This window comes from Typopeltis vanoorti, chromosome 10 (genome assembly GCF_054136105.1).
Source record: "Typopeltis vanoorti isolate ZY-2024b chromosome 10, IOZ_Tvanoo_1.0, whole genome shotgun sequence".
In the NCBI taxonomy this organism is placed as follows: Eukaryota; Metazoa; Arthropoda; class Arachnida; order Uropygi; family Thelyphonidae; genus Typopeltis; species Typopeltis vanoorti.
In genome coordinates, this window is record NC_143558.1 from 953516 (window position 1) to 969227 (window position 15712).

General features: G+C 36.5%; 1 protein-coding gene across 3 annotated transcripts in view; it reads right to left on the bottom strand.

Moving 5' to 3' along the window:
- DppIII (dipeptidyl peptidase 3) overlaps window positions 1-15712 on the bottom strand; it is a 364629-nt gene that overhangs the window by 78302 nt on the left and 270615 nt on the right. For all 3 annotated transcript variants that reach the window (XM_090398644.1, XM_090398641.1, XM_090398643.1), the window contains one exon: window positions 350-474. In XM_090398644.1, the coding sequence (XP_090254770.1) occupies window positions 350-474 (125 nt within the window). The remainder of the gene's footprint in view (window positions 1-349; window positions 475-15712) is intronic.

Here is a 15712-nt window from a genome sequence, read left to right on the forward strand (position 1 = left end):
TGCTGGCCAATTTTAAGTAATTCATAATCGGATTATAGAAGCAACCAAGAGAAAGTTGGTTATGAGATTGTTGTGAGGCTTATCAGGTGACAGGATGTTAAGTGGAACTTAATTATTCTCTGAGTATGAAAAAGTAACTAATTTTATTTAATTGCTATTCAATATTAGTATCTAAAAATATGAGCTACTTTAAATTTTGTTTCAGAGATCCCAGCTGCTGTAAAACTTTATTTCCAAAAGGTAAAAATTTAAATTCTATTTATAACATAAGAAAAGTTACAAAGTTACGAGGAAAGTGAAAAGAAAAGAAAAATTAAATACTTGCATTGCAGTATTACACAATACTCACTTCAGTATTTTATTCTCAGTAGATAAGTACAGCCCAACACATTCTGCTCTACATTCTTCATAAGAGGAACCAAGGGAAGTAAAAATGGAATCATACGTATCTCCATCTTCATACCAGCTACTAATCTATATTACAAAGAATTAGGTAACAAAAATAAGAGAAAATACGCATATATACACAACTATATAATCCAGTGCACAAAGTGGATATATAGTGCAAATATGCACTGGTTATAATATACTACATATACATTTTTTTTTTCTTATTCTCATCAATTTTATTTATTTTTACATTGAACCTAATGCACAGGAGTCAACAAAATATAATAACACAACGGTATTTCAACAGTGGGATGTTTTTTTTTGGGGGGGGGGGGTATGAAAAAGGTACCTCTAAAAGACCTGAGTGACATACACTATCTACCAATAATTGTCCAGATACCCTCATTACTTGAAGTTATGGAACATTCCAGGTTTGTTAATAACATAAAATCCAGTGTACAGATAGTTGGAAGCAGCACTTTTTCATAGAAGTTGAATACAGGTGGTATGACACAACATGAACTCAGTGACTTTGAGAGAGGTGTCATTGTAGGCTGTCACATTGGTGATATGTCCATATGTGCTATTTCCACTCATCTGGGGCATTCAAAATGAATGGTTGGCATGCCATGTGATCAACAAATGGAGATGTTCTAGCATTAATGCAGAAAAACACCCAGGATAGCCACCAAAAATGACTGACAGGGACAGGAGGGTATTAACATGGGTGGCATGCAAAAACCGGCTACAATCAGCACAGACCATCTGGAACTCATCATGGATGAGTTCTAGAGTGCCAATAACACCATGGTGAGCACTAATACTGTACGAAAAGAACTCCATTTACTGATTTTCCATGGAAGAGCAGTGGCACACAAGCAACATCACAACAATAAACAAGGTGGATCGTTTGACATGGTATAAAGAGCATATGAACTGGACAATTTACCTGTAAAAAAAGGTATTCTGGAGTGATGAATCAAAGTTCACCTGTTTCCAGTCTGATGGCAAGGTGTGGGTGTGGAGGCAGCCTGGTGAATGTTTTTTTTACCACAGTGTGTTGCACCCACAGTACAGTTTGGTGGTGGAGAAGTAATGGCATTTGGTGCATTCAGCTTGTTGGACCGCTTTGGTCATTGTCTGTAGTTCCATTTATTTATTCTTATGGCAAAAGGAATACAAAGCAGCTACAGTCAATGTCCAGTCTAGAAAGCCAATCCAGGGCATCATCTGTCACCTCGTGGACGTCCTGGAGGCCACCACCATGAAATTGGCACCTTGGACAGTTATTCACAATATGAGGAATCGTCTGGGCCACAGGGGAACAATCACAATAAGGGTGGTCTGACAGACTCCATTTATGTAGTAGGTAGCCACATCTGCCCTGGTTAGTTCTGATCCTGTTGATAGATGACCAGATCTTCCTAGGAAGAGCAAAACCAGGCTGCAGAGCACAGGGATCTTCAACCAGGAAGCCATTTGTTGGAAGATTGTTGGACTGTGTTCTCTCCACATGTCAGGTGTTGATGGTAAGACAGCTGATGAGAGTTCTTCCATGGACCAGAAAGGGTTTCTTGATTTTAGATGAAGACCAGGTCAATTTATGAGAGTCTGGTGCAGAGGCAGGAGTGGGGTGCTCTTTACTTCATTCAATTCTTTAATCGAGGCTTGTCGTCTCCATATATTTGGTGGAACAACGTTAGATATAACAGGCAACCAGGGGAGAGGGCGCTTCTCAGAGTCCCACTAATTGTGCACAAGATAGAGTTTAGCTGAGTGTCTATAATGTTAGTGTGCACACTTCTTTCCCAGACAGGGGGACAGTATTCTGCTGCAGAGAATGCGAGAGCTAGTGCAGACGACCTTAGGACTTCCGCACCACAACCCCAGGGTCTTCCAGCAAGCCTTGAAATGATATTAATCCTCGTTTCAATTTTGTTGGACAGGTTGGTGATGTGCCTTCTGTAGGTTAGGCTTCTGTCCAGGCTGACTCCAAGGTATTTCAGGTGAGGCTCACGTTCTACCATTTTGTCACAGCAAGAGAGGTTGAGGTGTCAATTTGCCTCTGCATTGTTCAGGTGGAATACTATGGACACAGTTTTTGTTGAATTTGGCTTCAGGTACCACTACTTGAAGTACTCTTCCAGGATGTTCAGGTCTGTGTTCACGGTTGATTCCTGGTTGGCAAGGGAGGTAGATTGGTGTAGGATCGCTAGGTCATCAGCATACATATATTTGCTTGAGCTGGTATGTGACAAGTCGGACATAAATCCGAGCCTGCTTTTTTTTTCCATATTTAACCAAAATATGGAACTGGATCTTTCTGTTGGAGAGAATGGATTCAAAAAGCTGGAAAGTTTAGCAGGATCATTTTAAGAACCTTTTAGGACATAGTAATAACTCATACAGTTAATGTGTTCTATAGAGAAGTACTCACAATCCTAAACTTCAGGTATGCTAAAATTATCAGATGATGGTAGAGACGTGTTTGCGACTCCTTTTAACAATTTCTTAAATAGCAAAAGGAGTCAATGCCACCTTCTTAGCATAATAGCACTTCAGGGCGAGTGTCATAGTTGCAAGTTTTCTCTTTGCACCCTGCTATGAAATGTTTTGTTCAGTCTTGATCTTTTGTAACTCTTTTTTTCATCTTTCCACCTTTGACATGCTCAAGAGTAGTCTGGATGGTCTTCCCCACAGATAACAACACATTTAGGTTTTTCTACAGAGCAAAATTTATTATCGTACTTTTAATTGCCACATCAGGTACAGAATGTAGAACCATGGCAGGCAGTTTGGAAAAATCAGTATTTCTGACATTTAATGAAGTGAATTGGATTGGATTGGATTAGGGATGTAGAGCCTAACAGGACAGTTGAGATATCCTGCTTTTACAGCTAATGGAGGTTTAGGTGTGTCAAAAATAAGAATTATATTCTGTACTAAATCAATTTTTAGGGAACTTTTAGGAACATTATCCCATACGTAAGACATTATTAAAGGGTAGCTGTTGGAGATTTGTTTTTTATATAGAGATAAAGCTGTTCAGAGGTAAAGTAAAACCTTCTGTGAAAAATAAACCAATTTCTTGCATCGTGAGAATAAGATATTTGCAATATATTTTATGCTAAAGATTTGAGATTCGAGTAATACAAAGAAGAGAAATCTCATCTTGTCTACAGATTGGATGCTGTCACAAGTTACACCAGAAAAAAAAAATTTTTTTTTGCAAGAAATAAGTCAGGATTGATTAGTGCATAATTAACAAGGTTACCAAAATCCGAAGAAAGGTTTTCCTGAATATCTGAGTATTAGCAAACATAAGAGAAAATCTAGCAATACTTGTCTTGCAAGAAAGCAGGTGAAGTTCAATGGGTTGTTTCCATTCAACAGGAAAATGGCAAAAGAAATCAGGCATTGGTTATGGCACGAAGGCTAGAATATTTCAGCATTACAAGGTTTATTCAAATGAAGATGATAATAAAAACAAAAATAATGAACAAATATTTATTGTTTATCTACTATCCTACAAATCATTCAATAAACTATCATTTTCTGACATCTATCCTCTACAGACAAACAAGGTTCAGCTGTTCATATATATCGAATACCATATGTAGAGATTTGATCTATCGAATATCATATGTAGAGAGCCATCTGGAATGGTGTTTAAACTAATCATCCCAGTGTGACACAGATATTTCTGAAAATTCTTCAGTGTTAGATGACTGTTTTTGTCTGGTATGTGATCACTACATGCTTACTGAGAGACTTAAAGTTCTTTGCTTTAGGGTTCTCAAGAAGTGATCTGGAATGAGCAGAATAAAAATAAATACCACAATGAAAAGAAAATATGTAAGAGAGATCATAATCATCACCAAATTCCTGCCATGTACCCTCAAGAGGTGTACAGGATATGACAGTATTACATGAAAAATTTACATAATTACTAACTTCCTATGTACAATTTTGCTCCAAATCAGTCTGTTACCTGTCAAGGCTCATTATCATAATCAGATCTTATATTTCTATCTTCTAAGGCACTTTTTACCTATCAACCCACCTATATCTTGGTCTTCCTCTGGGTATTTTTCCTGACAACCTGGCAAAAAACACTTCTTTTGCTAATCTTTCCTCGCCCATTCTGTTTAAGTGACCATACCACCCGAGATTAGCTCTGCTAATACATTTCTGGATGCTGACAATGTCAAGTTGTTTCCTAATATCCTCATTTTTAATATGATATTGGCAATGATGCCATCTGTTCATGCCCCTAATGTTTCTGAGAACTCTCATATCTGCGGTCTCTAGTCTTTGGTCAAGTGTTTTACTTCTGACCCAGCTCTCAGATCCATAAGTTAAAATTGGTTTGAACACTGTCTCGTATACAACTAACGTAGTGTTTTGGCTAATTTTACTCTTATTCCGTATAAGAGAGATTTGTTGATTCTGTTGTCTATTTCCATATTTAATTTACCATTTTCACTAAAAATCATGCCTAAGTATCTGAAATGTGTTACTTGTTCTATAGGTTCTCCATTCATCATGCAGTTAATATTTTCAATGCTTCTGCCTATTTTCATTGTCTTTGTCTTTTTAATGCTGACCTTCATACCATATCTATTACAACAGTTATTCAATTTAGTCAGGGAATCTTGCAGACTTGTAGTAGATTTATTTAGAAGTATAACATCGTCTGCAAAAAGCAAAGAGCTGACATTAACATCTTCAATTTTGATATCAGGTTTAATACCACTTTCCTTCATAATGTTATCCATATAGATAATGAATAACAGAGGAGAATATCTATATCCTTGTCTGACACCAGATTCAACTTTAACCATCTTCCCGTACTTCCTTCAATTCTAACTGTTAACTTACAACTCAAATAAATACCAAGTATGCTTGATATAATAACCTATTGACACCATATAACTGCCGCGTATTGAATAGCTTCTCTCTTGGAACCTTGTCATATGCCTGTTCCAGATCTACAAAACTTATATACAGATCTCTGCTATATTCTCATGATTTCTCAACTCAACTATTTGTTGTAAAGTGAAGATCTGATCCTGACCTTGCCACTATTTGGCCTGAATCAAGCTTGTTCTTCACCAAGTTTTCTTCTCAACTGTTTCTCAAGTATAGTTGCACAAATCTTACCAGGAACACTCAGTAGAGAAATACCTCTCAAATTCTCACATTCAATTTTATTTCATTTTTTATATATGGGTACTATGAAAGCTCTACTCGAATCATCTGGAATTCGTCCCTCTGTCCAGGCCATCTGATCTGTGCATTGCAGCCACTGAGAGACTGTTATACCTCCATACTTGAGAGCATTTCTGATCGAATATCATCTACTCCAGCTGCCTTTCCACATTTCAGGCTTTTGATGGGTTATTCTACTTTAAATATGGATATGTAATCCTGACTGTATGCCTGTTGAGTATTTTTTACCACTGTGCTGTCATCACTGCTTGTTTCAATTAGCAATTTTTCGAATTACTCCATACTTCAAGGATATCTTTTTCTCCTGTTTTCATGTCACCTTTATCATCTCTAACTCCTTTTACAGCACTCTTTCCTCCAATTCTAAGCTTCTTCAACAACCTCCAGAATATCTTACCATCTTCTTGATATTTATTTTCTATGTTCTTACCAAAGTCTTCCCATGACTTTTGTTTAACTATTTTTACACAGTGTTTAGCTTTCTTACATTTGTCTCTGTATTCTCTAGAGCACAACCTGCTTTAGAGAATACAGAGACAAATGTAACAACAGGCATTTGCCATTATTACTAGCTTTGCTCTTTTCTCCAAATTTTCTCAAAATATTTTTGTATGTCTGACAATCATTTTCTACTCTGCTATTTAGATCCCAACAAAGACCATCATCATCATCATCATCAAATTCCTGCCATGTACCCTCAAAGGGTGTACAGGATATGACAGTACTACATGAAAGAATTACATCATTACTAACTTCATATCTACAATTTTCCTCCAAATCAGTCTGTTACTTGTCAAAACTCCAACATTATCAGATCTTATATTTCTATCGTCTAAGGCACTTTGTACCGTATCAATCCACCTATATCTTGGTCTTCCTCTGGGTCGTTTTCCTGCCAACCTGGCAGAGAACACTTGTTTTGCTAATCTTTCCTCTCCCATTCTATTTAAGTGACCATACCATCTGAGATTAGCTCTGCTAACGCATTCCTGGATGCTGACAATGTCAAGTTCTTTCCTAATATCCTCATTTTTAATATGATATTGCCATTGATGCCACCTGTTCACGCCTCTAATCTTTCTCAGGACTCTCATATCTGCGGTCTCTAGTCTTTGGTCAAGTGTTTTACTTCTGACCCATCTCTCAGATCCATAAGTTAAAATTGGTTTGAACACAGTCTTGTATACAGCTAATTTAGTGTTCCGACTAATTTCTTTCTTATTCCATATGAATTTATTCAATTGACTTCCCAAGATACCAGCTTTGCTGATTCTGTTGTCTATTTCTATATTTAATTTACCGTCTTCAGTAAAAATCGTGCCTAAATAGCTGAAATGTGTTACTTGTTCCACAGGTTCTCCATTCACAACACAGTTGACATTTTCAATGATTCTGCCTATTTTCATTGTCTTTGTCTTTTTATTACTGACCTTCATACCATATCTATTACAACAACTATTCAATTTAGTCAGAGAATCTTGCAGACTTGTAGCGGATTTATTAAGAAGTATAACATCATCCGCATAAAGCAAAGAGCTGACATTAACATCTCCAATTTTGATATCAGGTTTAATACCACATTCCTTCATAATGTGATCCATATAGATAATGAATAACAGCGGGAATAATGTACATCCTTGTCTCACACCAGATTTAACATTAAACCATCTTCCTGTACTTCCTTCAATTCTAACTGCTCACTCACAACTCAAATAAAGACTAAGTATTGCTTGATATAATGCCCCATTGACACCATATAACTGCAGCGTATTGAATAGCTTCTCTCTCTCTTGGCACTTTGTCATATGCCTTTTCCAAATCGACAAAACTTAAATACAGATCTTTGTTATATTCCCATGCTTTCTCGACTATTTGTCGTAAAGTGAAGATCTGATCCTGACAGCCTCTATTTGGCCTGAATCCAGCTTGTTCTTCACCAAGCTTTTCTTCCACAATTCTTCTCAACCGTTTCTCAAGTATACTTGCATAGATCTTGCCAGGAACACTCAGTAGGGAAATACCTCTGTAATTCTCACATTCAGTTTTATTTCCCTTTTTATATATGGGTACTATGAGAGCTCTACTCCAATCATCGGGAATTCGTCCCTCTGTCCAGGCTTTCTGAACTATGCAGTGCAGCCACTGTAAGACTCTTATACCACCATACTTCAGCATTTCTGGTCGAATATCATCTACTCCTGCTGCCTTTCCACATTTCAAGCCTTTGATGGCTTTTTCTACTTCAAGTATGGATATGTATTCGTGACTGCATGCCTGGTCAGTGTTTTTTATCACTGTGCTGTCATCACTGCTTGTTTCATTTAGCAGTATTTCAAAGTAATTACTCCATACTTCAAGGATATCTTTTTCTCCTGTTTTCATTTCACCTTTATCATCTCTAATTCCTTTTACAGCACTCTTTCCTCCATTCCTAAGCTTCTTCAACAACCTCCAGAATATTTTGCCACCTTCTTGATATATATTTTCTATATTCTTGCCAAAGTCCTCCCATGACTTTTGTTTAGCCAGTTTTACACACTGTTTAGCTTTCTTACATTTGTCTCTGTATTCTGTAAGAGTAAAAGCTGACTTATTTGCCAGGAACTTTTGATATGCTTTCTTCTTTTCTTTCACTGCCTCTTTAACTTCCTGTGTCCACCAGGGAGTTCTGATTTTTTTATCTTTGCACACAACCTCACCACATGCCTCTCTGGCAGAATTAATCAATGTTTCCTTCAGAGTTTGCCACTGAATCTCCAAGGTTTGATTCCTGTTCTCAAACTCTTTCATTTTCTTTTCAATAATATTTCTGTATTTTAGTCTACAGTTTACATCTGAAAGCTGCTCAACTTTTATTCGCTTTAAAACTTTCTTACATGTTATTCTTTTCAATATGAAATTCAATTTTATCCTGCTCAAGACTAAATAGTGATCACTTCCAATTTCAAATCCTCTGTACACTCTAGTGTCCTGCACCAGGGAGAAAACATCACTATCAACAATAACATAGTCAATGAGACTTTTCTTATTCCTAGCCTCTTCACTCCATGTGGATTTGTGCACATTTTTATGTTGGAACATGGTGTTAGTAATAACCAGTCCATGTCCTGAGCAGAAATCCAACAGATATTTGCCATTATTATTAGCTTTGCTCTTTTCTCCAAATTTTCCCAAAATATTTTTGTATGTCTCACAATCATTTCCTACTCTGCTATTTAGATCCCCAACAAGAACCAACTTTTCCTTTTTCATTGTGTCAGTTGCTTTTTCTAAAGCCTCAAAAAATTCCTCCACTTCTACCTTAGTAGAACCTTCTGTGGGACCATAGGCACAAATAAGTCTCATTGTCCAGTTCCCCATTCTCATATTTGCCCACATTACTCTACTTGAGACTGACTGCCATTCAAGAAGATTAGCCTCGTATTTTGTGTTGAATACTATGGCTACTCCTTCTTTTCCTTGATTGTTATTGCCTGAATATAACATTTTGTATTTATTGCTCAGAAAGATCTCACCAGTTTTGGTCTTTTTTTGTTTCAGTCACCCCTATTATGTCGATCTGGTACTTATCTAATTCCTCAGCTAGCTCCATTTCTTTGCCATTCAGGCTTCTTACGTTGATAGTACCGATCTTTAACTCTGGTGATGTTGAGTTGGAGTTTGTTTTCAGATTTGTTCCAGTAGCTGACTTTTCGCTGTTCGCCCTGGTTCCCTGGCGAAAACAACGGGGGCCTTGTTTAACCGGGCGACGCCCCAGCCGGCATGAAATTTTGTCATGTTGTACTATCATTTTTTATTTTGGTTTAACCAATAAGAATACAATTTGGTCGGCTAAATCCCAAATTGCCAGCCCATCCTCGTTCGTTCAGTATCAAAGTTGATACCCAACAGGGTGCACCACGAGAAGGTGAGGATTGGACATTAGGTCAGAAGCCCTGGTCGGTTCTCCGCATTCCTTTAAAGGCTATGTGGAGGTCTCCTCTCAGTTATACAGCTTTGACCCTTAAGCACCCCAACAAAGACCAACTTTTCCTTTTTCATTGTGTCAGCTGTTTTTCTCTAAAGCCTCAAAAAATTCCTCCACTTCTACCTTAGTAGAACCTTCTGCGGGACCATAGGCACAAATAAGTCTCATTGTCCAGTTGTTCAGTTCCCCATTCTCATATTTGCCTACCTGAGATTGCCTACCATTCAAGAAGACTGGCCTCGTATTTTGTGTTGAATACTATGGCTACTCCTTCTTTTCCTTGATTGTCATTGCCTGAATATAACATTTTGTATTTATTGCTCAGATCTCACCAGTTTTAGGCTTTTTTGTTTCGGTCACCTCTATTATGTCAATCTGTTACTTATCTAATTCCTCAGCTAGCTCCATTTCTCCACTTCTCATACAATATTACATATTGTATAATATTTATATATTATACAATATGTAAATATTCAGGCTTCTTATGTTGATGGTACTGATCTGGAACTCTGGTGATGTCGAGTTGGGATGTGTTTTAAGATTTGTTCCGGTAGCTGACTTTTCGTTGTTTGCCCTGGTTCCCTGGCAAAAACAACAGGGGGCCTAGTTTAACCTGGTGATGTCCCAGCCAGCATGAAATTCTGTCATGTTGTACCATCATTTTATATTTTGGTTTAAGCCAATAAGAATACAGTTTGGTCGGCTAAATCCCAAATTGCCAGCCCATCCTTGCTCGTTCAGTATCCAGGTAGATACCTAATAGGGTGCATTACGAGAAGGTGAGGATTGGACATTAGGTCAGAAGCCCTGGTCAGTTCTCTGCATTCCTTTAAAGGCTATGTGGAGGTCTCCTCTCAGTTATACAGCTTTGATCCTTAAACACCCCTGTAAGAAAAGTCTCAGGACAGGTTCTCCACATCTTGGAAGGGATTCAAACTAAGGTCTTTTCAACAAAAAGACATTAAAAAAATGACAAAGTCTTGGAAAAGAATAAATCACATGAAAAATCAGAAGGAGAGAGAGTGTGTGTGTGAGAGAGAGAGAGAAGGAAAACACTGAGAAAAATGTAAGAAAACTAAGCAAAGCATAAAAGTAACTAAAGAAAACACACTGAAAAACTGATAACAATATGTAAATATGTGATAAAAGGTTTCAGACGCTATAGAAAAGCTCAGAAATAGAGAAATTATGACTTTAATGGAATCAAAGATGAGAAAGGTGGCATAAAAACTAATGCTAAGGATGTTCTGGTGGCCAGGAGTACATACTTGAAGAATTATTAATTGAGACAGGCAGTGAGAGAACACTGTGAAAAAATTTACACCAAACCAAATAAATTATAAAAACAATGTTTATAAACTGTCTTGCATTTTTCTGGATTTCAAGCTACCATCTTCATGTTACAGTTAACATGCAACAACGAGCAAGTGAAATAATTCAAATTGTAACAGACAAAAGATTTAAATTCCTAATTCGATGTCCTCTAATATTGTAAAAAAAGTATTACAGTTATGTAGGAGTTGATCTTAAGATAAAGTGTCCCAAATTTACAACATTAGAGAGCACCAAATTAGGACTTCAGATCTTTTATCCATTACAATTTGAATTTTCACTTACTCATTGTCACTTGTTAAATGTAACATGTAATGCATTCTGAAGATACTGGTTTAAAATCCAGTGAAATATAAGCCAGTTAATAAACATCTTTTTTTTTTATTATTACAACACCAAATCAATTTAGGTTGGTTTGGTGTTGTAATATCATTAAACTAAGTTATGAGTGGTAAAAAAGATTCAAGAGGAAAACAATCTAGAGTTTATATACCCAGCAAGAGACCCAGCACACCTATCTAGGAGTGTGTGCTGGGTCTCTTTTGGCCAAGATAACTTGCACCCAACTTAGAATTAACTCCACTAGACCATGAAAAGTGTCCTGAGGTATTCTGGATCAACTAGAAAGAATAAAGGTAAGCAACCACAATAGTTCTACATTCCACATGATCCCATAAATTTTCAAGATTCAAATTAGGAGAGATAGGCAGTCAGGGGAGCTGCACATGGAATATGCTCTCCTGACTGCCTATCTCCTTATGCTCTTCAAGGCATATTTGTACAACGCAAACCTAGTGATATGGAGCATAGTCATGCTGGAAGAGTCTAGCTCCATTGGGGCAATACCTGGTCCAAAACAATCCCCTGGTAAGAATTAGTGGTCGAGGTGTATTCAGTAGGGATGAGAGCACCCAGAAATGTCCATGAGAACAATCCCCCATATCAGGATATCACCACTGGCCTGTTTCCAGCCAACTATGCAGTCTGGTTGGCCAGAAACAGGATGGTGGTCAATAATGTTTTGCCTCATGAATAGCTGTGTGTGTGTGTGTGTGTGTGTGTGTGTGTGTGTGTGTGTGTGTGTGTGTATATCGATACTTGAGGTAGACAGCCATCAGAAACCTGAAATATGGAAAGGCCTTTGGAGTAGATGCCTCAACAGATAAGTTCGTTATGGAGGCTTACACTTTTAGGCCAGTTAATAATAGCTGCTGTTAAACTTTATGCCTCTATAATTCAGGATTGGTCAGAAAGTTGAATTTCAGATGACTTGAGCAGAGCTCTCATGGTATCCATCTATAAAAAGAAAAATAAAGTGGGACAATTAAAAGAAGAAACTTGGGCAAGAACAATATGTATTCAGGCCAAATAAGGATTGTCAGGATTAGATGTTTAAGACATATTAGTCAAGAAATTGTGGAACTAATTTCTTGACTAATATGTGGAAATGAATTTTGTAGTTAAAGGAAAAAATTATAAAACAGAGTGCAAAGAGAAACTCTTCAAAATGCTGCAATTATATACGATAAACTGGATATTATACCAAGCAACATGCAGTTATATATTTAAGATTTTAAGACAGCCATTAGAAATGAATAAACATCAAGAAGATGGTTTGATGTAATATAATGTGTAAGAAAAGGATGCTCACCATCTTCACTGTTTTTCATCAATTACATGGATCACATCCTGAACAAAAGTAGCATTAAGTATGATATCAGAATTATATAAAAATCTATTCATACAGGCCATGAATCTAATTTTTCTCTCAGAGAAGTGAATGAGTGGAACAGTCTTCTGGTAAAGTAGTGACATCCACTATGAATGAGTTTAAAAGAAGGCATGACAACTTCTCCCAACAAGTCCTTGACTCACTGGAGATCTCAGGTGACAATAACAATAATAAAATGCATAAAGCAAAGGGCTGATTTACATTATATGCAAATCAGCTCTTTGCTTTATGCATGAACCTATACAACAATTAAAATATTTCAGATCTTTGCTGGTCTGACTGGCATACCACTCTCTAAAAAGAAGGCAACAAGTCTGAATTCTACTAGGCATGAATAGTCTTTTTGGCAGAATATGAATTTCATTGCACTGGATGAGACTACCACCTGGTCTTACTCCATGTGATGGGGTCAGACCCAGTGGAGACTTGAATTGGATTTATAAAAAATAAATCCTCTTATGGCTTTTGGAATAAATCCAAAAATGAGCAGATAGAGTACCTCTAGCCTTAACTTTTTGTAGACAGCCAGCCAGCAAGTTTCCATCCTTCACTAAGAGCGAGTAAAAAACCATCACTGAATCAAGACTGAAAACTTCAGCAGATAACTGCAGCAATCTCATGGCCTCAAATCCTAATATTCATAAGACCAAAATGTCGATAAATTGATGTAGACAGAAGTGTCTTAGAGCAGCGCTTCCCAAACTGTGGGCCACGGCCCCCTTGGGGGCCGTAGATTTTGTTGAGGGGAGCCGTGAAATAATGAAAGCAAATTGAAAATGTTTCAAGACTAAGTAGGTTTTTTTATCTTAAAAGAAATGTATTTAATTTTTATTATTTATTATTTCTTTTTTTGTTATTTATTTATATTTCAATGGAAAAAATCACACATTGGTGAGGGTTCACAAATTTTGCTTCCTGCGTATTTCGGCACTTCATGAATATTAGTAAATCTATGCTTATTCCTATAAGTTTCATTTCAAAGCAGAAATCTAAGAATTGCAGTTTCAAATATTTCACCTGATACTGGTGTAGCAGTATTGAAACACATTCATCACATTAATTGTTATTAAACTTCTTTTATATTTTTAATTTTCTTTATTACTAATCGTTTTACGTTTCATGTGCTTGTACTGCCAATGTACAATAACAATAGCTCTATATAAAATATTATCTATCTATATAAAAATATGAGATAATGTGCCATGTCAAATGTGTATGTAAGATGCTAAAAATGTAATATTTGCATTTGATTTTTGCAATATTCGCTGTGTATGTTTTGTATTGAATATAAATACAATAAATATTATAATAATATATGTCTATATTATGTTTTTTTTTCGAGGGGGGGGGGGGGCGTGAAATATTTTAATTTTTTGAAAGGGGGCCCTGACATCCAGAAGTTTGGGAAGCACTGTCTTAGAGGACTGAAATATAAGCTCGCACAATATTGGAGTTGTGACAAATAGTAGATTAATTTTGAGGAAGATGGTTGATATGAAGTTAGTACCAATGTAAACTTAATCATGTAGGGCTATCACAGTATCCTACACTTCTCAAGAATGCATGTAAAAAATTTGATGATGATAAATGGTTCCCATATTAAGGGATGTTTCCTTAGTGTAAATTCTATGGTTGGTCTTTGAAATGTAGAGTTAAAACCAAAGTTAAATAAAAACGAAATATTTACCTCATTCACAGTACTGATATCATCATCACTTATTATAGGTAGAAGTCACATTAAAAAAAAAAAAAAAACATAATTGACAATGGCAGAAATTTAAATTTCAAAATGAAAAGTATTAATAAGCATAACTGATCTATACAGAGGAAACTGTTAAATAAACATATGTGGAATAAGAGAGACATTAACCGAAAGACTCAAACTAGCAGAACAGAATTTTTCCAACTAATTTTAACTTGTGGCTCAGAATTGGGTCAGAAATAAAACAGTTGATCAAAAACAAGTCCCAACAGATATAAGAATTCTGAGAAAAATTAAAAAGGAAACAGATGTCATCAATGGGAAAAACATATGAAAATGAAGATAGGAAAGGAACTTGCATTCTTAGCATTCAAGAATGTGTGAGAAAAACTGTATTGTCACTCTAACAGAATGGGAAAAAAACGGCTAGCAAAAAGGGATATTTTAAGCTAGGATAGCAGGAAGGATTCTATATAATTTCTGATAGAGAATACTTGCAGACTGATCTGAATAAACTGCTTTTATGAGAAAATGAAAACGAATGTTGGTCTAAGTGTAAGGTTATGTATTTTGGACTGAGGACACTGCAGGTAGAGTATTACATAATAATTTGCTACAACTGGTCAATGAAGGTAGAGAACTGGGGGGGGGGGGGGGGGGAGGGGGAGATGATAGGAGACAAACAAAAATGTAAAAAAAAAAAAGTTCAAGTTACACTGCTATGACGGTTAAGTGAGCATTTCAGATAACTGCAGTATTAAAGAGAACACTAACTTGATAATTATTTTCGCTAAAATAATAATTTTCTCTAAGTGGAGATAAGGTGGTAACTGAAAAAAATTCCAGAGGTAGGTAGGTAAGTAAGACCATATCTGGCCCATGAGAATCGATGAAAAAAAATGGCAGAGGAGAGCACATATGACAGAGACAACTTGTTAAAAAGCTCTTACAGAATAGACACAAATGAGATTTTTTTGCTTATGGTAGGTGGAAAGAATGTAGAGTAATCCCTGGAAGCTGATAAAGGTTGTGTCATTAGGCGAAAAAATATGTTAGGTTCAGGTTCTTCTCATGCCATGTGATGGGTGGAATGGGCTACCAGTGGATACTGTGAGTGAATCTTCAATGAATGTTTTCAAAGAAAGATACGACAGGTATTTAGTCATCATGGACTCATTGAGGCTCTCTCTTAGTGAGCCCTTGACTTCTTGGAGGAGACTGCAGCATTCCTGCAGGGTGTAACTTTCCGTACTCTGTTACAGGCAATTGTTACAGGTCATTGTATTAGTACAATAACCTTCATGTAAAACTTCTCACGGTTCATCACTTCAACTCAAAGTGTGACTAGACTAATAAA